The sequence below is a fragment of the Strigops habroptila genome, chromosome 1 (assembly GCF_004027225.2).
Source record: "Strigops habroptila isolate Jane chromosome 1, bStrHab1.2.pri, whole genome shotgun sequence".
In the NCBI taxonomy this organism is placed as follows: domain Eukaryota; kingdom Metazoa; phylum Chordata; class Aves; order Psittaciformes; family Psittacidae; genus Strigops; species Strigops habroptila.
In genome coordinates, this window is record NC_044277.2 from 152918402 (window position 1) to 152942279 (window position 23878).

The window sequence follows — 23878 nt, forward strand, 5'->3', positions numbered from 1 at the left end:
TGCTAAATCCTAGTAAGAGATGGGGAGTTTTCAGTGAAATACACAAAAATATTAAGAACTGGCTCTCAGGGTAATTGCTAATTTAGATAAAAAAAAAGGAGGGGGGGAACAATAATTTGTTTGGTTAATTATACATGGTCATTGTTAGATCATAACGTGACAAGTTGCCCTTCACCTCTGCAGTTCCTCTATGCATCTGCTTATCATCAGATGCCTGATTTCTAGAAATGGGAATACATAAAATCCGATAAATAAACTCTTTTGATTCCTATTCAAACAATAATTCAGCTCATGTCCCTTCTGTGTTTTCTTTCTTGTCCAACTTTGTCCATTGAGAAAATGTTTCTTACTCTAAGAAATAAATTTACTGGCAAGGATATTTGGCAAAATGTAATTGCAGTTCTGTATTGCAAAACATTCTGAGACAACACATTTTACAACAGGTATTAGTTTCATAAATCTGATTCTAGAGGATAGGTTCATCCAGGTTGTGAAAAGAAAAAATATGGAGACAGCTATCTGTTAAGGTAGACTTCTTGGAATGACATATACTAACCAACTGTGGCCACGTACTCAAAAGAAAACTGTAAGCAAACAGCAATAGAAAAGCAGAAAAGGAAAATGATTTGTTTAAAATCATAAACCTCTTTAGGGATATATTCTCAAATCGGAAAAAGAGCTACTCATGATTAATTCCTCCCCTGCTTAACAAAACAAGTAAAATGGCCCAGTAAAAGAGAAATTATGTTGATTCAGCAGTGGAAACGGACTTGAACCAGACCCTGTCCCTACCACTGAACCAAACCCAAAATGCTGGGAAGTTAGGATCCAGAGCCAAATTATAAGTTTAACACTGTACTCACAGGCCAGAGCAAATCAGGGGGTATCTCAGCGTTATTGCACTACAAGGGAAACAGGATGCAAATCTGGATTTGCCTGGAAGGTTTACATTTGGCTCTGTTCCTGGTGGCTGCTGTGAAACCTGTGTGTGGATGCTGGAGTGCAGGCACCCAGACATTATGCATTAAAGAGATTTAATTGGATTTATATATTTCATATCTGCTAATTCCTTTGGAAGTAGACTTCCTGTGATAAATATGCTACTGAAGGCTAGCTGCCTCCATCTTTGGATGGCTGAAATTGGCTGAGTTGAGAATGCTTTACGTGGGTGCTGAAGTAATTAGAAATAAATAGCAGGGATAGACTTCGTTTGTTCTACACACAATAAAATATGTGATTCCTTCTGTGAATGATCATGAAATGATTAGAGAAATAGAACACCTCTCCTATGGAAACAGGCTGAGAGAGCTGGGCTGGTTCAGCCTGGAGAAGTCTCCTTAAGGGGAGAACTTAGAGCAGCTCCAGTGCCTAAAGGAGGCTTATAAAGAAAGATGGGGACAAATTTTAGTAGGGCCTGTAGCAAAAGGACAAGGGGTAATGATTTGCAACTAAAAGAGGGAAGATTTAGACTACGTGTAAGGCAAAAAGTATTTACAATAAGGGTGCTGAGGCACTGGCATAGGTTGCCCCAAGAAGCTGTGGCTACCCCATCCGTGGCAGTGTTCAGGACCAGGTTGGACAGGGTTTGGAGCATCCTGGTGTCCTTGCTCATTGCAGGAAGGTTGGACTAGATGACCTTCCAACCAAAACTGTGCTATGATTCTCATGAGGAACATATATAAGCCCCTTTCCTCCTCAAACAGCAATGGTCTCTAACTGCAACTTGATACTCCAAAAAGTCTCTCATGCCACTCTTGCCAGCACCAAGGAGATGTGCTCTAGTAATTGTGAGGCTGTTGAGGCCTCAGAGAGCTTATAACACATAGGACCCAGCAGTGTGTATATATTTGGCTGTCATACGTATGGAAGGACATCCCTCAACTTTGCAAGCAGGGTAGTTTTAAAATGCAACAGAAGAAGTGAAAATGTCTGTGGAGTTTCTGCAAGATCATTAGTTCTCTTCTCATGTCTTGGAGGACTTTTCCTTATTTAAGTACACCAGACCTAAACAGAGAGTGGAGGCAGTAAGTACCAGTTACTCATCCGCAAGAGCAGTATGTTTTACCCTCTGTGCATTCCTCTGGTTGCCCAGAACAATCACATCCTATGCTAGCATATGGCTCCCAGATTAGAAGAAAATCGGTTACCACAACTCATCATCTTCCTCACTTACTCATTTGCCATATTGCGAGCAAATGCAGAACTGTACCCTGTAAGATCAACTGTTACAAACTGTTCTTTCCTCCTATGACACCTTTCTAGGGATTCTCTTCAGAAGAGGGAGGCTTTAATGGCAAGCTCTCATACTGAGGTTCACTTTGTTACTTCCAAAGGAGGGTATCATACCAGGGAGAAACTTAATTCTTGGACAGAAGATGCCTTGCTCTGAGCACTTCTCGCAAGTGGAAATTTAGCACTGTCTTTGACAATGACTGGCCTAGGATCAAAGCTGACGTGAAGCAAGGTAATCCCCCAGGAGGATGTGAAAGGATGGCATCGTACCAGCTGAGGAGTTGCTCCAGAAACTCCGCAATCTAAGGGACTGCTCTTAGAACAGACGCATATGAACAAGGCCACCTAATCACAGCTTGTTGAAGAGCAACTCATGGTTAAAAATAAGTGTGTTTCCTCTGCACAAGTCAAAGAGCTTATGACCAGAAATAATGCTCTTATCTTAGCAACACTGTATGGAGTTAGAGGACAAGACAAGGGCACTGCCAGTTGGAAGGCAGATAGAACTGCTTTACCTCAAGTGGCTGTTGCATATCAGGCAGGTCACAAAGTCAGCATGCAAAGAATAATACAACACAAGTTTATGCTAGTGATCCCATGAGATGGGTTGGAGATGTATTTCCAGTGGCAAATAATGACAAATGCAATTTGCCCAGCGAGAATCCCCACGAAGAACAACTCTGTCTTGCTAAAGTAGACAAACCATTTGAGCTAAATTGCCTCAGCAGGAAGGGCACCTTTTAGAGACCAAGAGATAACAACGAAACATCAATTTGCCAGGGAGCTATGGACTTTTCTTCCTGTAGAGGCAAAGCAGGTTAACCACAGGCTGGTTGAAGATGCTCATAACCAAGTCGTCTTGCTGGAGAGGCAACAAGTGGCACATCTGCATGGTACTTTACAAATGGTGCTGAGCCCTAGCTAGTAAGTCCTGCCAAGTGATGGGGAGTGTTGGCTTGTTTTCAGCACCATGGTAATGATGTTGCCTGTTTTTTAGCCTTCTTGAAGAGGAAGCAGAGATCCCTTCTGATGGCAAAGGCTGTATAAGACATCTCTAGATGCTTCCTGAGCTAGCCACCCACACCAGTACCATGGACATATAAGATGTCCAGAAAAGCCACGAGGTAACAGGTATTCTCCTTATGTATTATAGGACTTCATGGCAGAGAGACACACCAGAGAAATGCTTCAGAGCACCACAGTACTGATTGTGGTCCTGCTTTTCCCAAGCATAAATAGGTCACCACAATTTACCTCATGAGCACATTTTCCTACCTCTGCTTTGTGTTGCCTGGCTGTCATCTCCGAGATCATCTTCTCCTCCGTAGGTTCGAATGGGGGATCGGGCATAGGAATGCTTTTGGATAAGGCTCTCCACGCTTTCTCTGTGAAAGGAAACAACCTATTGTATCAATAACGTCCTGAACAGTCTCTTGATTCATGTGGTTAAATACAGCGAACGTGCTGCCTTTTCCCTGTCCAGATCACAGCTTTCTCACACAGACTCTCCAAAATTACTGAACAGAAGGGTTACCTCTTAGCATGTCACTGGAAATGCTGAACTTGGCCTGTGGTGTTTTAGCATTGCTGATCACCTCTTACCTGTGTGGTACTGCTTCTCCAGCAAAGTAGAGACAACTTCTCATTGCATTTCCTGTATTCGGCCTCAGACAGTGGATGTAAGACCAGCACTCTTCATGAATTTGAACAAACAAGACTTAGGGTTATTTGTGATGAGTGATCATTCTGGGTTCAAAGAGACACCTGTGGGCCAGCTCCTTTCAAACAGGCTTTCACATCACACATGACCACCTCATGTGGTGCTGCCCCATTTATCTGAAACCAGGCAAGAGGTAGATGCATCCAGAGACAGCTCAGCTCTAACCATGCTCTCTCAGCATCAGAGTTGAGGCCAGTTCATATAGCAGGAAGTCCACAGATACTCCTGATCTTGTGCCATGTCTATTCTGGGAGGTCAGATGTGCCTTCCGGGCCCCTGCCTCGCTGGTGGCACAAAGCACTGAAGTCACCCAGACAATTTTTAAATAGAAGGAAGGCATATCTGCACGATAAGCCATAGCAGTTTGTAAGGAAGGTCCAAATTTACACGTTCCCTGCGCGTTTCCATGTAAGTAGGTGGCATTATACCAAAGAGGAATACAACCTAGGCACGTTTCCAAAATGGCTTTGACCTTCTGTTCCCGTTTAAGAAATCTAGGTAGCGATAGCTGTTTAAATCTGTTTTGTCTGACTTTACCATTTGGCCATTCCTACTTGCTAATGCCCTTCATTTGGAAAGCATAGCTGTTGCAAAAATTCCAAGGAAACCCATTTTCCAAGTAACACAATAAATCACAATGGCACATGTTTTCCTTTCCTACAGAAAGCCCATTATGGTCATTTTGTCCTTGGTCTATCAGTGGCATCATTACTTATGCTGGTCTCCTCAGAAAAAAAAGTAAAGAACGAGGGGATCTTATCAAAGTGATTTACTTGTGTCAGGATTGGAAGTGGACTGAAAGCAATGGCGGTTCCTACATCGAGGATGATCTAATTGGATTACTGCCTTTTAAGTGATTGAAAACAGTAGGCATATCAGGGCTATCTCGAAGAAGATTTTACAAAGAAAAAGACAGATGGCATTGTTTACAGTATGTGCTGAATGCCTCTTCAAACTCCCTTCTTTGCTGAAGCAGAATGTGAAATGCAAAGAATTTTCCATCACCAAAAATTTTCCATCTCTCAGATGAGCACAGAATAACCAAATAATGAATTAGCCCAGTGTTGTCTGAGTAATTTAGATACCAGTCTATAAATATACTCATAACCAAAGTATAGCTAATCTTTAATGGTCTGAAAAATAAATGGGATTCAACTGATTGTCCGAATCATCTCTATTGACTTTATTTCTAGTAAAGGTCTGCTTGTAATGACAGACATTACAGCACGTAACAATATCCTGATGCAACAGAAACAATGCAGGCTCTAGTTTTAGTGCAGTGGGCCAATTTCATCTCTAAAACGTTGGATCCAATGGTGGTTTGGGGATAAACTCACCCCAATAAATTTACATTTGAATTACCTACAGGGATTTAAAGCTAAATCAAATGCCCACAATTATTGCAGACTAAATTCTTTCCAGATGGGTTTGTATGCTAGACAGAGAACTCTATTATTCTATATGGTTGTCTTCTTTTAAAGGAAAAAGAGAAGTGACTTCTTAATGAACTCTGAATCTGCAAACTTTGAAACCAGGGAACTGTGTAGTAAGTTTGTTTATTCTTTTTTAATGTTGTAATGTCGCAGGTAGTTTGCTAAAGGTTTTAGAAGATTAGTCTCATTCGTTGGCACAAGAAGCAAAGGCTTTTATGGCAGAGGGAACAGTCTAAGGAGGAAACTTGGATCAGGGAAAGCAACGAATTTCACAAAAGCTATTTCTTTTGTGCAGCTGAGATTTAATATTCAAAAGTGTGTATGCTTATCTTGCCTAACCATGGTGGTGGCTTACACTAGAATCACAACACACCCACTGATGTTTCATTTTAGAGCTTGAGGCTGTGATTCACATCATGAGCACAATGCGTTGAGATTCACACCAGAATGTAGGCACCTGTCCCCCAAAGCCTTCAGGTGGATACTCATCTTTCCGCAAACAACACGTTGCATGTATATAAACCTCCAAACGGACCTACGAAATTCAAAAGGCTGAGCAGGAAAACACCTAAGCGTGCAAAAGGACACAAATTAAAGCAAGTAGAGGTGATTTTTCTCCACTCACGAAGTATATCTCTGAGTTATCCTGCCAAGTAGTATTTATTCCACCTAGAAAAACCAAGAGCTGAAGTTGCGCTCAGCTCCCCCTCCCCATCCTGGCCAAGTGGCCTAAGTTAAAAGATAATCTTTCCTTCCCTTTGTGTTTCAAAGGAAAGGGATGGTTGCCTCTGCACCATGCTCAAATATTTCATGCCCAGAGAACACCACCTGGAGATGAAATCTTCTTGGAGAAGAAAGGGGTTGCAATTCATCTAATCAATGGAAATGTGGAGTTTCTCCACATAGGTTGGAAAGAGGAGGCCAACCTCCACCACCCTTAAAAGACAGAGGTGATTTAGGACTTTCTTCAAAGTGGATGTATGGGAGGAAGCAAAGCTTTAAGGATGAGATTGAAGTACCCGTGGAATTTAGTTCAAAAAGCAAGAACAAAGCTGACAATCTGGAACACAGGTTCCTGTTTATACCCTCATTTCAACCAGGGCCTAAAGGACTTCAATCAAAATCTTCCTGAAAATTCCGTATATGGAAGTGTGAACTGTTTAGGGTATCCAAAATATAGATAAAATACATTATTAAAGTCCCAAATTATACTGCTACTACTACTAAGAGGGAAAGGCATTAACCTTCTGGCTTTATAGTTCTGTACGCAGCATCTTCAGATATCTCAATGCAGCTCAAAGGATTTATGAAAATAATTCTATAAGTTACTGAACAATAACCACTAATTGCCATTTTATGATTCTGCTCAATAATAATAATAATTTAGCAAATGAAGAGTATGGAGGAGTTGCGTTTTTAAAGCTTTCCTTTAGTTTTTTTCAGAGCTAATCCACACTAAACTGGCTGAAGACTTCCAGTTACTCAATGGTCAACTTCTGTTACTCAGTTCGTGATCAGGCATTTGTTGTCTAATACTTGGACCTAATGAGTTTTACCTTTTAAAGTATGTTAGAATGCCATAGTTTCTTCTGTTAGCAATAAATTAGCAATAAACTTTGTTTTGAGAGATCACAAGCCACCAGCTGGATAAAGGAAAGATGTCTTCTTTCTGTCAAATCCTTTTGTATGATCTACCAACAAGTTGCAGTCTTCCAGACTGCTCTTCAACTCACAGGTATCTTGTAAATACCCAGAGGAGGGGAGAAACACACACATAGGCATAATATATCACTATGATTAAGCAGTGCTATGGGTATTACTGGATAATAGTAGCAGATGACAGGCTGGAGAAGAGCAAGTTAGGGGCTGAAGCTGCTTGAGAAAAAGAAGGAACCATGTGCCAAACGAAATGGAAAAATCTAAGCTCATATTGGCTAGTGCACCCAAGAGAAGATGCTGAGGCAAGACAAATGTGAGGAGAGACAATAGGGAAAGGGAGCTCAGGCTGATCCTGATTATCTGCATCCTGACACACCTTGAGCCCAGCCCTGTCAGTAAATCTCTGCTTATTATGGATGAAGCACTTCTTTCCTTTGTATAAGAAATAAAGCAGTGAATTTGGAACCAGGAGTTGAAGGAAGTGAAGGGCTGGGAGACTTTATCAATTAGCGAGGTTTTAGGGTGCACAGGGAGCATCTTGCCATTCTGCAGGTTTTAACCTCTTGACTGAACATTTCACTCTTGTCCCTGCTGGCAACTGATTCCAAAACTAAACTTCTGTCTAGGGGTGCTTTATGTCTTGCCGCTACAAGCTGAGTCTTTGGCCATGGTTAGTTAACACCGCCCTGTACCTACAGAGTAGTCTCAGAGGATCGAAAGTAGATAGGAAAATCCTGATGTAGCTGACAAATGATTCACTAACTCTTTACAGACTAAACCCAAGATCTTGCCAGGGATATGAGCTGGGAGATGGCAGAAAACAGAGCTGACCTGGGAAGAAGCTGAGGAGTGAGGCCCTGTATGAGGGTGCTCACTTCCTTTTGCTGTCAACCCAGATTACATAGATTCTCTCAGGAGATGGTAAAGTCCCAGATTATCCTGAGCAGCATCTTTAATCAAAGTAAAAGAAGAGTGCTTCTCAGCAGGCATCTCTCTGATGCTTCTTTGTGTCATTTCTTCTGCTCCTTTTGCTATTGCTCTGCTTCTGCTCTGCATTCACAGCAGCCTGGTGATCACCACGACCCTGATTGTGAAAGGCATGACCATGAGCCCTGCTGATATGGAAGAGGGCTCACCTGGCCACAGTGCACTGTCAACACTGATGCTGCTACATGCCTGAAGCCTGTGTGTTTTCCTGAATTTGGCAGAGAGCTTACCCAACGGATAGAGACAGGAAGCCTACCTCCTCTTGTGGGATGAGGAGGCTTGAGGCAATATATTTGGGTTTGGCAGAAGGTGTTAGAAAAGCTAATCCAGAACTAGCTTGCTGGAGCCAGGCCTGGATTAGTATTCATCTTAGATCTATACCATGGCTCCAAAGAGGATAGAGTTGATGGAATAGGCAGCCACCCATTCCACTGGGAGCCAGGTTCAACCTCCCTTGAAGACAACGTGGAAAAGCCAGACTGCGGTGAGAAGGAGCAGGCAGCAGAGCCAAGCACTCTGAGCGCGTATCATCTGCAGAAGGTACTGTCGCAGGCATTGGAACAAGGACAATTGGAATTGGAACAAGAGGTTCCAATTTCAGAGCAGATTTGAGTAGCCTGTCAGTGTTTTCTGCTTTTGCTCTCACTACCCATGTGCTAGGTAAGCAAAAAGGTGAGGATACCCTCAGAATCCGCTCCCTGTTCCTGGTGTGATGGGATTTGCTTTTCAGCCTTTTTCTTTGAAAGAAGAAAGGCAATGTTAACAATAACAATAAAAAAAAAGGCAGAAGGAAAAATGATAAAATATTAAAACTGACAACCATGTTTTGCTTGGCCATTCAGTTCAACACAAAGAAAAATAGAGAACAGGATATAAAGTGTATGAATTATCAGTTTGCAGCCTGAATGACTTCTTTAGTTCTGCATTTCAAAGGTTTCCTTTTTTTGTAGCTGCCAGTTAGTATGTTTGGAAGAAAGCCCAGATAACAGAAGACATCAGAAGTGAGGTGAGGTGAAGACAGATGGAATAAATGGGCTGAGAAGGCACAAAAATAAACTTGTCGGAAGTCGCACTGTAGTAGAACTATTTTCTTTAAGGGAAAAGATGATTACTTTGCCCAGGACATAAGTACTAAAAACAAGTCTGTAAAAAAACCCTACACCAACAAAAACACAAACCCAAACAGGAAAAAAGATAAAATATAAAAACCAACACAGGAGGAGGGACAAATACATTTCATAACAGCAGCTAAGAGTGAACAACAACCACTGTTTGGATATCACTCAGCCTTCACACTCCTGTGGCTTTTATGTGCTCTTATACACATGCACAAACATACAGACATATTAATTTGCTGTATGTCATTGCTTTTATATGGTAGATGAATATTACGGGCTGACCATTTGAACCTAATTCAGCTGTGACATGGCATGGACCAAATCCTCAACCAGAACAAAGTAGCTTGTTTCCACTGCTTAGTCTGAAACTGAACCAGTTCTGACCAGGGAAGAACCAGGGCCCATCAGACTACATTGGCTTACATGGCCTAAAAGCTGATAAAGAACCATCAAACACTTTCACAAAGTCAAAACTATTGGTCAAGTTTTGGATGGATGTAGTACTCCAAGAATACATACAGTCTAGCGGAAGGTGTCCTGCCCATGGCGGGGGTTGGAACTAGATGAGCTTTAAGGTCCCTTCCAGCCCAAACCAGTCTGGGATTGTAAAAAAGTGAAACAAGAATTAAATCATAAAAAAAATCTAGGGTTTGATGATTGCAGGAGAAAGAACAAATGTACCTCCAAAGTGATGTTTGCTGGCAGCCTCAAGTAATCCTCTGGCTACTGATGGCAGTGCTGGAAGAGCTGCAATATGCATGGAGGTTACGTAGCCTGGCTGAAGCCATTACATGGGAAAAGTAATGACTCTTAGGAAGAAGGATCATGAGGTTATCAAATATAGCCACCCTGCTTCTCCCAACTACAAATAAAACTGAGAAAACCAGCTATCTTTATACAGGGAATTAAAACAAACAAACACAAAGATAAAATTACATTTCTCTGGCTTGGAAACCGTGGCTCTGGTCTGACATCATGCCCTCCCCCCATGCACGTATGACACCTGCACGAGGTGAGTGGAAAACACTAGCAAAATAGAGTTGTTTTTATATCATAATTTTGCACAGGTAAAAGGGATAAATAACAGAATACCTAAGTGGAAAATGAGCAGCTGAAGGCTGGAGTAACCTCAGCACATCTGGAATGGCACCAGATACCATGCATTTAGGCACTGAAGTCCCTGGCATTTCTCTAAATTCAGGATTTCACTTTTTCTCCCAACTTAAGTGTTGGAGGTGCTCTCCCATGGCTGATTGCTGAAATTCATAGACTGAGAACTAGCGGGAGATAAAAGATCAGCTGGGGAGTTTGACTTGCTGGAGAACTATGACAAAGCCCTACTTAATCATGAACAGAGGAGGAAGTCGTAGAGAGTAAGTATTTCTGGCTGTTGGTAGGGGACTTTGAAGGGTCAGAGAAGTTGCTCTAGACCAGCAGTAAGCAACGGGAATGAGGAGGAAGGCAGCTCGAAGAGGGGATGGAAGAGGGGACTGCTGTGGACAGCGCATCATTAAGCACATGGCTTTGAGTGCCACTTCAGCAGGGCAGTGCCCATATCTGGACATTAGCATTGGTTTCACTTACAGCCTTGTAAGCCAGTACAGTGTATTTCCACATCTCAGACATGAAGTTCCTCAGGGGAAGATTCAGAATCTGATTACCATGCAAATCCAGCTGGGATGCTGGGATGCAGCTCTCTTACTTCTCCATCCCCCAATCCTTCCTTTCTTTGCCTAAAAATTACTTGGGTGTCCAGATTGCCTCTTGAAGTATGTATCTACCTCCCAGAAGCATTATTGGACTCATGCAGATGGGTGTACTCACTTAGCTCTCCAATAGCTACAAGTCCACACCCTGACTTGCCTATCACATACTGGATCAAACAGAGAAGCAACGTTCAGATCGTGTTTGTGATCTGTCAGTTCTTGTTTGATCATTATTTTACAATTCAGTAGTTCTGTTCACTCACACTCTTGAAATGATCACCTTTTCCCCTGGATTGTTTGCATGATATTAAATCGCAATGGTTTTATTTATCTATTTCTTTTTAAAATGCCAATTCTTCACAACTCAAAAGATAAATTCAGGCTCTAGATAAAAAGTAACCAATTGGGTTCTGATTTTGCATAATTGTATGTCTTTGGCAGTTTTTTCTTAAGCAGAAGCATAAAGATATTCCCTTAAAACTCATCTCCAGAGTGAATTGCTCATTATAACACCTACATTAGTCTTTTTAACAAAGGCTACCATTAAAAAGAGATCACACACATCCACAATATTGCATTTAACATCCAATAGTCAACACCAGGGTATGATAGGCTCCACATTCTGACAATTGCTGCTAAGTGCTCAGTTTTTCCAATAACAACCACTGTGGGAGCCCTTTTCATAATAGAGGAAATGTAAATACCACGTGAAAAGATCAAAAGGTGAATCAGCTACTTATCTAAATCACAGTAGCCCCAGATAAAGTCTGCCCCATTGCCATAAATAGATTACCACAAGTAACGTATGGAAAGAGCTGATTATGGAAGGAATCTCACGTCCTACTGAAAATTTGATATATACCAAACTTTACCAAAGATGTTTTCAATAGTTAAAAGCTTTGCATATATAGCTATGAGTACAAGGAAACCATTGTAAGGTATATAGACAAGAACAAAAGAAAATAGAAGCACTTCAACAGCTTTGCTGTTACTAGCTCCTCTAGCATTTTGCAAATTTCACTATCTTTATGTATATTATTTTAACTCCAACACATATAATGCAAACAGATTTAATCCTAAATGCGTTTTCAGCTTGGGTTTCCTGCATAAGGATCGTAAATCTAGAATGGGAAGCCTGAAATCATTAAAGTCACATATTTATAAAATCATATTCAATTAGGTTAAAAAAGTGCAATTTCTGTCATCATGTCATAAAAAGATGTGTTTTTCTCTCAGATGTACTATAAAGAAAAGCTACCTATATTGTTACAGATAGAGGCTGTTTTCAATCAGTTACAAGGAGCAATCCAATTACTGGATGGTTTAGTGCAGTAACTGACTCCAGACTAATTTAATTTCTTTAGGTCTCTAAAGATCAATTGATCTGATTTGTTTCCCTCCCCAAAGGCTGTTTAGGAAAAAGCAGGCTTAAATACCTGGAAATGAAATACAAAGCTCTGTACACTTTCACACTACTTAGGTCATTCGGAAAAGCTGGAACTCGTGATAAATGAGTGCTCTCTGGCCCTAACATCACAGGATGCTTTACGGGAGACCATTAGGATCACTGTGCGGATTATGCATGCACATGCTTAGGAGGCAGTGCATGCAAGTAATTTTCACAGCTTCAAAGTAACTGTTCAGTTTTCAAGACCTGTGCTAATGTGTGTTTGGCCCGCATAGCCTTTTTCCTAGAAAATAAGTATTTTTCTCTGTAATCTTCTAGAAATAGCTAAATTTCCAACTAGACCAAGCAAGGATCATGCTGTACTATTCCATCTGTCACTATTCATCTTGTAATGCATGTCACAATGGATATGAAGTGAGAAATTCTTCCTGTTGTCGGATAGAATCACAGACTGGTTTGAGTTGGAAAGGAGCAATTCCAACCCCTGCCACGGGCAGGGACACCTTCCACTAGAGCAGGTTGCTCCAAGTCCCTGTGTCCAGCCTGGCCTTGAACACTGCCAGGGATGGGGCAGCCACAGCTTCTCTGGGCACCCTGTGCCAGCGCCTCAGCACCCTCACAGGGAAGAAATTCTGCCTAATGTCTAACCTAAAATCTGCCCTAGTTACTTGTTTCATTGTCGTAGCATATTAAATATCTCACTTTTGGCTTTTTCTTTTCGCTTTATATCAGATTCCTTTAAGCAATTTTGCTGGCGCTAACATGAAGTCTGTAGAACCAGTGGGCACTTAAAAGAATGGCATTCTCATCTGCCTGAATATTTTAATGCTGGAACTGAATAAAACCCTTGGTATTTCTGAACCATATCAGATAACTTAAGAAATTCTCAAAGAGTTTCTTACCAGTCCTCCTGTGTGTTACACTGCGACTATCTCATTACTTAATCTGTTGTGCAGCAGTTTCTGGGGTTATTTTTAAATACCATTCCCTAATGAGGGCCAAACTTTCCAATTTAAGTCAAAATAAGTCCTTAACTACGCTTAAACTCTCAAATAGAGTGTTTTAATATCATTTAAATACTTTCCAGGTTCTGTTTCTTGTATTTATTGTAGGTTTCACATGTGGCTACCTTATCTTTCATAGCAACGTTCGTGTCTGGGCTAGGCTGCCTGTCTCAGGCTCTATTCTTACACTTATCAATAAACAAAAGGGCATTGCGGTTTGTGTTCAGCATTTCTGACTCCATGCCATGTGCTGTTATAATAAGATGTCCTCTGGAAAAATTCCCTTCATATCCAGCACCACGATAGTCGGTTCGTCTGCACAGAGCTAACTAAGTTTTTCTCCCAGCTTATCTGTTCAGACTCCCTCAGCCCTTGCAAAGCTGTGTCATTAGATGTCGCCTGCCTGTAGAACAAGGAAACTGAAGTGTGAAAAATCAAAGTATCTGCTCTTCCTACAGGTCTTGTCTTGACTATTTGTTGCAACAAACCTCAGCTTTGGGTGTTCTTTACCTTAGTACTTTGCCTATACAGCAAGCTATGCTATTTTAACCAAATCTGGTTTGTTTCTTTTTCCGATTTCAATGAAGGCTTTCAATTAGGAAGCAATTTTTAACAACTTTGCAAGTGTGCAGTGCAAAATTACTCTTCTTTAGCCAATTAGCGTATCACTAATGGTCTGGTTACTAGCAAGGTATAAAATATACCACTAACTCCCATCCTTGGAGCTGGTTAGATTGATGTACTTTTGCAGTGCTGTAAAGACTTTCCCTAGCTGTATGGGTATGACTTCATTGAGCAGTTTGTCCCCTATATGCACCTGCGAAAGATGATTCACAGATACATCTGGATATCCCCAGATGACATAGGAGCCTGGAGGGTTTTGGCCTCTCCAAACTTTCTTTCATGACTGTGTGCTTACAGGGAAATCTGGATGTGCTATATCCATCTCCATCAAGTTCCCTTCCAGCCTAAAGGACACAGGCAGCTTAATTTGCTTCGTTTGCCAAACTGTTTGACATGATATCATAAAAATGTGACATGCTGGAGAGCTACCAAGAGATTGAAGTTTATTTCCTACTCAACTGTGGGTTAATGCTTCTTTCCCTATGGCAGCAGTTGCTTATAATGAGCTGTACACACACAAGACTCAACAGTTTCCAGATAAAGCTTTCCCCTGATGCAGCCTGCAGTACAGTTTTGGTGAAACAAAAATGGCATCTTTGTCGTCAGGGTGGGAGTTATGGGGTTCGTCCTGATGGCAATAATTGCTGACTTCAGTGTCTGGGACTGCTGAAGTGTATTTTGGGAAGCTCCCCTCTCTTTTCCACTGTGTGGAGCAGTGGGGAGCTATAAAGATGTTTTTCACAGGACCACTACCCTTGTTTCCCACTGACCCAATTCACAGCCCTCAGTAGGATTAAATGGCACGATAAGAAAAAAGCTTTTCATTCTGAAGCTGTAAAACTGACCCTTTCCCCAACCCCCTTCAAGAAGTCCCCTCAGGAAGATGAATATATCAGTCCCAACTGGAACAGATGTCAAAACTCAAACCAGCTCTTTCTTCATAAAGTTTATAAGTATTTTTAAAGGAGGTGGAGGAGGCTTACTGTATGCAACAAGATAACGTTAAAATGCACAACTTCTCAGGAGTTGAAAGGATGCTTTTCCTACAAACTCTCTCTTCTCTTTATCTTATCTGCATGGAAAGTAAACAGAAAGTCCCCATTACCTCTCGATATCAGTGAGTCTGGAAGAGTCCCGGAATCCTTTAGCAAAAGGGTTGCTGTCAATTTTCAACTTGGTTATCTGGGAACACAGAAAAGAGCAACGCAACATGAATATAGCGTTAAGGTATTGCAGCGTACAAAGTGTTAACTGATCCATCCTCCTGACTTCACTGCTGATTTTATCCATGCTCCTTGTGTGTGTGCATGTGTGCTAGCTACTCTTGAGATGCTGCAAAGCTGGCAGGGGCAAACCAGGTTGTATTACGCGTATGGCAATGGAAAGACCAAAGGGCACAGTGGTCTCAGCCGTCATGTTAGCCAGAGCAGGAGGAACCCACCCATATTTACAGCATCACTGCTTCCAAATGCTTTAAGAGCATGAATCAGGCTGTCTTTTCCATGAGCAATACAGAGCACCCTGCTAACGTCTGAGCCTCGGTGGTGGAGCTGCACATCAACTCATTTGAGCCCAAACTAGGAGCAAATGTTTTCAGCCAAACCTACCAGCCATCACACTGGGGCAGTTTAGCTATGGAAAGAGGCTGAGGAAGGGCATGAGGGAATTAAAATGTGGGGAGAACTCGGATTTAAAGTGACGGAACCTGGGTTAAAGGATTAACCCCATTAAAGCCATCACAGTCCTGGGAAAACAGAGATCTTTCTTACAACTAAAACTCTCATCCTTTCTTCAGAAATCAGCTACAAACCTGCCCAGTGCATCCTGTCAGCTTTTCCACTCTGCTTGAGCCCCTTTGCCCCAGAGCATCAGGCTTCCCCTTACTTTTGCAGTGAAACTTTTCAGCCATAGGTGATGGCTGTCACTGTGGTTTTATGGGAGCAGGAAGAAAATACACCACTACCCTTATGAAACGTTCTAGCTGTCCAACCAAATGAAATTTGGTGAATAAAACCTGAGGCACCATAATAACATTCAGATTTTCCAGCCATACTTCTTCCAGGAATTCAAACTAAAACTATAAGTGGGAGTTAGAGCTTGACAAGAGACAACACAGGACTTGTCCTGCCAGGCAGTGAATGCCACCAACTCTAGCTCAAGCCCATGGAAATAACAGCTCTCAGCACTTCAGACTGAGTGGCTATGTCGGCCTGGCTTTCCTCAAAAAAAGCCTGTATTGAAGAGGCCACAACCTCTTTTTTAATAGCTGGCCCTTGAGACTCAGCAAGAAAAGGGATTTTTTCCAAATCCTCAAACAATCAAATGGTCTCAAACAACAGTATTTCAAAATGGGGTGGGTTCTCCTCCAAATTAAAAAAAAAATAAAGAAAAATAGTTGAAAAGGACAACTGAGCCCAACTTTTCATTAAGAGAAAAAGATCTTCTGGGAGGGAAAGGCTTACAAAGACAAAACATGAGTATTTAACTACTGGTCCGCAGTATATGAATGATGTGCTGCGCGACTGCCACCTTGGGAAAGTCACTGCATCCCTGGGCTGCTGCCTTCCCTGCCCAGCATCTTGGGTCCATACAGGTCTCCCAAGCTCTCTGGTGAATGTCCTTGCTTTGAGGCACCAGGCAGGAGCTGCTGCAGCTCACCAGTTGTTCCTATGGCTGGTCAAACAGCATGGGACCTTAGTGCTGGCTGAGAGTTTGAGGCTGTTTCATGATGGTACAACCATCAAGTACAACCAGTGGAAACCTCCCTGAACACCAGCCTTGTCACAGGACCTTGCAACAGCTCGGCAAGTTAGTTAGAGTCTTATTCTAGTCCCAAGATGCCCATAAGCCCTTGACTCATGGTGATGTTGCAAAAGAGTTGGTGCCTCACGTACAGCAAACGTTTTTATGGCAGCATCCTAAAAACTACCTTGAAAACAGACAAGCTCTAACTAGTTCCATTGACTTAGATCACCAACACACCAAGCCAACTGCACTGCAGAATAATAAGGACATCTATTCATCTCTTGAGCATGTTTTCACCGATCAAACTTACATGTTCTAATATTAAAGATTTGGTATGACATCACAAGAGAAACCTTTTGTATACACCGATGCCAGATGAGACTCACAATCATTTACGGCCATATTTTTCCTGAGAGACTGTCTCACAAACAACCAGAGAACATCTGCTAGAAAGCATTTTAAAATGAAATCTGACCTACAATTCAACTCTGTGGCAGTGGTTTGACTGTTTAAATAAATGCATGCCCTTTAAATCTTAAATTATGAGATAGTTTGTTGAAAGTGTAATGTATTTAGCTTTTATCTAATAACCTCCAGAAATGTAATCAATCCCTCCTTAAAACAGTTCTGAAAGAAATGGCAAAAATGAAAAAAGGCTCTGTTTTCATTAGTCATAAATAAAAAGACAGCATCAACCTCTAGGGGTTCTGGAGATGTTCCATTGAGAAGTTTTCCAGGACTCAATGTATGTGCTTTGGGAAGGTTAGTTTAGAAACATCTCTGGTGTAAACAGCATCTGTAAACACAAATCCATCCTACAGAAATAGATTTCAGGTTTAGATGGTTTTGTGCCTGTAACTATTTTGCTGGTTTCTAACGAAAGTTACATGGAAAAATCACTCTGTCTGCCCAAACATTGTATTCCTGAGATTGCCAGGATGCATTTTCTGCAGCATTCACATACAAACCTCAGTTTAAAATCAATGCATTCAGATATTAAAGCCTTAAAGTGGGATGTGGGATCTGTCACAAGGACTGACTTAATACTACGCTATTATCTTCAGAGCTTCTTCTGCCCCTGTGCAGCAGTTGCATTTTATTCATAGCATTTAGAAATTAATTACTTTTGCTTCATTAAATAGTCCAGCAGGTACATTGGGGTACTGGTATGCTCCTGCCCACATGTTGGGACAGTACTTGTATTTTTCTTAGCTTGGGGGAATTAAGGAGGGAAAGAGGTATTTTTTCTTTAAGTGCCACAGTCATTAAGCCCTTAAAGCACATTCTGAATCGCACTGAAGCCAACAACATATTTCCACTGACTTAAATATTAAAGCCCTATCCACTGTCAAGCAGAGCCTCTGCTCTCTGTTTATATACTTCCTAAAATTACTCATTAGCAATCCATTGTTATGATCTCCTCCATTTTGTATATATTATTCACTGGCATGCAAATTGAAATTCAAACATCTGGATGTAATCTGGGCAGCCTCTGAAAAGCATATCTCTGAGTGATTTCCCTTACATTTAAGCCTTACATCTTAATTAGTCAGCTTTTTAAGGCCATGAAATCATCCTGTGCAAACCGGAGTCTCTCTCAGCTAATAGCTTGTGGCATCAAAGATCTCTGCAAATAAGAACAGTTCCTTAATGAGCTATAATTAAAAAAGGACTAAATTATAATATGCAAACAGCTTTGTATAGGCAGAAGAGAAGACAAATGAAAGCCACTTTCATGTCATCTTTACTCCCATGAATAGTCCTTAGGGCTCTTTGAAGTTGGTAGTACTACCCATATATGTAAGAATTACTCCTGAATATGAATTAGATAGGGCATGGTCACAGCAGACACTGGCAGGGAAAGGGAAGTTATATCAGAAAGTTTCCTAGCTGGAAAATTGGGAAAGGGAAAGTTGGAATTGGGGAAAAGGGAGTTCTCAGCAGGGTGGGATTTAGTTAAATCCATGGAAATTAGCGAGTGTACTCACCAATTGATTCTGGTAGGCGGTAACAGCTGTAAAAACTGTCTCTGGAAAGATAAACGTCCTGAACTCTTCCGATTTCAGGTTTAGCAAAGAAGCCGTGTGATCCTTCTTCTTAATAATGTGCACCCTTGGCTGGTACTTGTGCATGGAGTTCAGAATGATCTGCAAGAAGGAGTGACAAGGCACTGTCCTGAGAGGAAGCTTAACAGCACCCTCAAAGGCATAGGGGGGGATAACAAGGTCTAATTCACACTGCAGGGGAGATATCTGAAATCTAGCTAGCCAGGGGCTGATTTTCAGAGGAAACTCTCCAGCTCCTTTTGGGCAATCCCAGAAAAGGAAGGTGGAAAAGCAGCCATCCCAGGAGCTGGTTTCCTCTCACTCCTACGCCACTGGTGAGCACATATTTTTCTAAAGCATAAATACCTGTTCCTACAGGTGAGGTGTTTTACATACAGACTTTGTTATTGCTAGCGTGTGCCCGGGTTTGCAGGTGTCAGCTGCAAGGGAAAATATGGTACTCGTGAAAGCTCATGATTCAGAATCCACACTTGCAGAAATGTGCAGGTGCAGAATGAAAACAGCCAGGAATCCCTAAAGTGTATATATATATATGTGTACACTATATATATACACTATATATATACTATATATAAATTAAATACACACACATCTCCAGACCAAAAACAGGAAGAAAATAAAACCCAATCAAAAAATCCAGCAGCATAAACCTGACCAAAAATAAAACTCCCCAGATCCTTTTACTTTGGCAAACCTTTAAAGCCAACTACTCCGTAGACGCTCTTCACCGCAGACTACCAAAACCAGACTACCAAAAATGAGAGCAAGGAGGAAAACCAGTACAGAACCCCCAAATGACCAGGTTTTGCCATTTTATTCTCGTTAATAGTTGTTTACGAGCTCCCAAAACAATTCTAAACCTAATGTACCAACTAACCAAGTTCAGCGTTCACTGGAGTCAAACGCAGCGTCCCACTTGCTGCAGTTACCACTGGCTGGAGGCCTGTTTGGGTGCCTCTAACCACAGTATTACAATATAAGAATTAAATACAGAGCTCAGCTTGCACCAGTCCTTGTTTTGGATATAATCACAGTCACAAGACGAAATTGGCAATGGTGTGGGTGGTTCTATTTTGCAGGGGCCATAACGACGTTACAGTCAGATCTGTACATCTGGAATAGCTAATGTGCATTCCTCAGGAAGCGTTAACTTCAGCTGAAACACAGCAGAAGGGGTGCTGTATTTCATGCTAACTCAGTCAATGGGAGAGGTTGCATGTTGCATTGGAGGGGAGAGCTTAGGAACAGATTTGCCAAGGCTAAAGTTTCCATCAGCTTTTCCTTTGCAGCCAAATATTGCTGAGACTTGCACTGTGACTTGGGGGGGGGCACACAACGACAAGAAAGTCATTACAGTGATGGGGAACCATTGCCCTGAAAGTGTTGCATGTGCTCTTACCACCTCAGTTGCTTTCTCACATCACCATTTTCTATATGCACACACAAAACGGCCATTGACTTTGGCTTTAATAGCGTTAGCGCTCTTCCTTCTCTTTGTACGATTTTGTCTTAAGCATCCTGGTCACTTGGGCAGCTCTAAGCAGCTGGAAAAGGCACTTTAAAGGTTGGTGTGTGAATGGTGATAAGCTTACTGAGGGATTGGCCCACAGAGCTCAGTGCTTCCCATTGCCTTTCATGGGCGTGTTATCCACACTAAGGCATTACATCTGAGCAGCAGCCAAAAGGAAGGAGGAAAAAGCTGTGACAAGAGCAGATCCCACACATGCCCTTTCCTTTCACTCCTCTGTGAATACGAATTGTCATAAAGAAACTCCATTTCTCAAAAAAGACCATGTAATCCTGTATGAGTTTTCCAAAACCAAAAGTGCGTATGAATAACATTCCCTGTCACAATGCTCTACACTGTGCATTCCCACTAGAGGCAGGTCAGGTCATTCAGGTACAAAGCCAGTACCAAATATATCCAGCAGGTCACAAAAGACCCGTGACCAAGGTTAAGGTCACTATTTCCTTTTCATGAGGGCCTGTGTAGGTAGTGCTCCATCTGCATCCCCACTCAGGCTGCCAATTTTGCAGTACTCACCGATACTAAAATCAGCAGGATACTGCACAAAGATACCCCTTAATATCCATGCAACTTCTGATGTTAGGACGATCAAAACAGCCTGAAGGAGTTAGATACAGAGGGTACATCTCACAGAGTAGCCCCCAAGGGTGGTCTCGAAGCCAGGCTGATGCCAGTTCTGCAATACTCATGCTGGTGTGCCCCAAGAGAAACATCAAGTGCATGTATACTTAAGGCAGCCCCCCTGGCACAGGCTTACTGGCAATACAGCACGGTCCCAGGTCCCCAGCCATCCCATCTGCCTTTGTCCTGATAGCCAGTCCTGGACCAGGATCCATCCTTACAGGAACTGTTTGCTCTAAGGTCAGGCAGGTTTGTAGGCATCTGGCTCCCACTGGCTCCAGACCACTCACCAGAGGCAATCTGGATGCCAGCTGCAAAATCCCTGGGGTGGCTTTGAATTTAGGAACTGTGCTGTGAATGCAGCTTCCATATTCACCGATGAAGAGTGTTACCAGGCAAAGTTTGCTTTCTAAAAGCATGGAGGTTCCTGAATTCTGCCAGGTTGACTCAAAAAAAGCCTTGGGCATAACTCCTGGTGGCTATTCTGAAGCTCCTGCTTTCACAGTTACTTGTTGGCCATGTTCACACCTTTGTGTTTGCTTTTGCAAACATTCATGTGTTTGGGTTTTGCTATCATGAATGCCAGAAAAGCAATTACGATAATGTATACACTCGTGGTTCACCTCACTATAAACCATAAATCATGCAACCCTGACTAAATGCAACCAAAAGGCCTGAAAGCAACAGTCTGTGCAAAAAACATCACCAGGAACCTGGAAAAAAAATCATGTTCATAAATGTTGCACAAGCAGAAAAATGGGAATTACTCGCTTGGCTGTAAAAATCCAGAGACAGGAGCCATTTCCTTCCTCTGGCAAAGATAGCTGAAAGTGTTTCCATGGAGCAAGCTGTATATCATGCACACAGAGATAAAGACTTCTGCTTGTGGCTTGGGGAGAATATGTACATAGCTATGGGGTTATGCATGCTGAAGATACACAAACAGAGATGCTTGCCAGCTCCAAAAGTCTCAGAAGAAGAGAAAACAAACAAATGCTGGAACAAACAAATGCCTCTCTTCAGATTCCTTTTCAGGAAACGAACCACCCTATGAATAAAACACCACAATTACCTTCACAACCAAAACTGTCTTCTGGAGGGTGGAGAAAGCAAGCTACTAGAACAAGCTGGAATCAGGTTGGATTCAACTTCTTTACATCTATACTTCTTTACATCCAACTTCTTTACATCTATACTTCTTTACATCCAACTTCTTTACATCTATACTTCTTTACATCCAACTTCTTTACATCTATACTTCTTTACATCCAACTTCTTTACATCATAACTAGCAATTAAAAGCATCTTTTAGGTCATTCGAACTTCCTTGGGAACCAACACACCTTAGCAAACATGATTAAGATTTTAGCAGGTCGATTAAAAAGGATCTCATCAATGAAAAAGGGCTCTTTCAAACTGAAGGGAGATGTTTCAGGAGGCATTTCAATTCTCCCCTTCTCTTGGTGCATGGGAGCTCGGAAACACCATAGCACAGCGAGCCCTTCTTGAAGGCTCCAGAGGATTAATTTCTTCCTTAATTCTACTGAGCATCCCATGATGGTAATCTCATATCTTCAATAAAGCAGCACAGAAAACCTGGCACCCTAATTTGGAACATAAAACCCCACAAAATACAGGAAGGCATCTCTCACACACACCTCAACATAGGATCAAGCCTTCGGGGCTTATTCTTGACTGAACATGTAAAACTTCCCATCGACTTTGGCTGTCCAAAGCCTTATGTAAAGAATGGGATCCACTCTGCTGCTTCCTTGGAAGTTAATCAGGAGGCCACATCGCCAACGCTATGGATCATTTTCTCCCACCGCCTGTATTTGAGATGATTACATCTCCTTGCTCTGTCACATGTCTCTGTTCCCGACAGCTTCTCAGACCTACTTCTTCTTTATACTCGTCTGGGCTTCTGGGAACTGCACTGCTCCTAACTAGTTTGCAATATACTGCTGCAAGCCCTTTATTAGAGGCACACATGGCCCCTGTTATGATGAAAAATGCTTCTTCTTAAATGCGCACGTATACTGCTCTATCATCACTCAGTGATAGAGCCCACAAATCTTCAGCTTTGCCCTTCTACAGATTATGAAATAAAAGAGAGAGGGAAACAAAAATACATTCTTCCCTAGTCAGGAAGGGAATGGTGGGAACCAGATTCAAGAAAAATATACTCACAGACAGATCTTTACAAAAGGACCTCACAGAGGCATCTCTCTGGGCTTGCTTTTGTGGGTTTTCAATGGGGGTTTTGGTCAGGTTTTTTTGGTCGTTGTTGGGATTTGTTTAACTACTTGTGTTGCTGTTGTTGTTTCCAGGATGTATTTTGAATTGTCATGGCCCTGGATCAATTCTTAGGTCTTGAAAGGAGCAAAAATCTTCCTTCGAGTGAGAAGCGTTTGCACAGAACGGCTCGAACAGCCACCATCTCAGAGAGTCCGAAAAGGCAATAAATACCACACTAGAGGAGGGATTTCTGATAGTGTGTATGCCACAATTATTCAGCTTGGCAAGTTAGTTACCCCTACACATGCTTCAGAGTTCAAAATCACTCCTCTCTTCCTGACACCTCATTTACTAACACTGCCTTTATGTTCCTTCTCAGCCAACAACCCCTTCAAATCCATCCCCCTGCTCCTTCAGCCTTCCCCTGGGGAACAGACAAGCCCAGAGGCAAGACTTTTAGCTCTTCCTTTGCAATTTGAAGGTGCTACCAAGCTGGTCCTGCACTTTAAAGCACTTTTGGGGAGAGGACAGGACAGACAACACTTTTTCTTGCCACCTACCATTAGTCAAGTAACTAAAGGAGTTGTCCCTGCTGATGGAGCATAGTAGGAGCTCGTGGCTAACAGCTCTGCATCCTGTTTACCAACTTTCAGTGTCAGGGCTTGCGACAACAAACTGGTACCAAACAAAGCTGGGACTTGTCTCCTTTAGAGGCCCAAGTCCACCCTGTGGTACCTTGACTTGCAGGCACCCTGCAGTTATTTGAAGGGAAACTGAGGCACACTTATT

The 23878-nt window shown here is 42.0% G+C and overlaps 1 protein-coding gene across 1 annotated transcript in view; it reads right to left on the bottom strand.

Moving 5' to 3' along the window:
• TBX20 (T-box transcription factor 20) overlaps positions 1 to 23878 on the bottom strand; it is a 33997-nt gene that overhangs the window by 978 nt on the left and 9141 nt on the right. Inside the window, exons 5-7 of the mRNA XM_030494693.1 lie at positions 18625 to 18783; positions 14997 to 15073; positions 3508 to 3617 (exon numbers count right to left, since the gene is read on the bottom strand). Coding sequence (XP_030350553.1) covers positions 3508 to 3617; positions 14997 to 15073; positions 18625 to 18783 — 346 coding nt within the window. The remainder of the gene's footprint in view (positions 1 to 3507; positions 3618 to 14996; positions 15074 to 18624; positions 18784 to 23878) is intronic.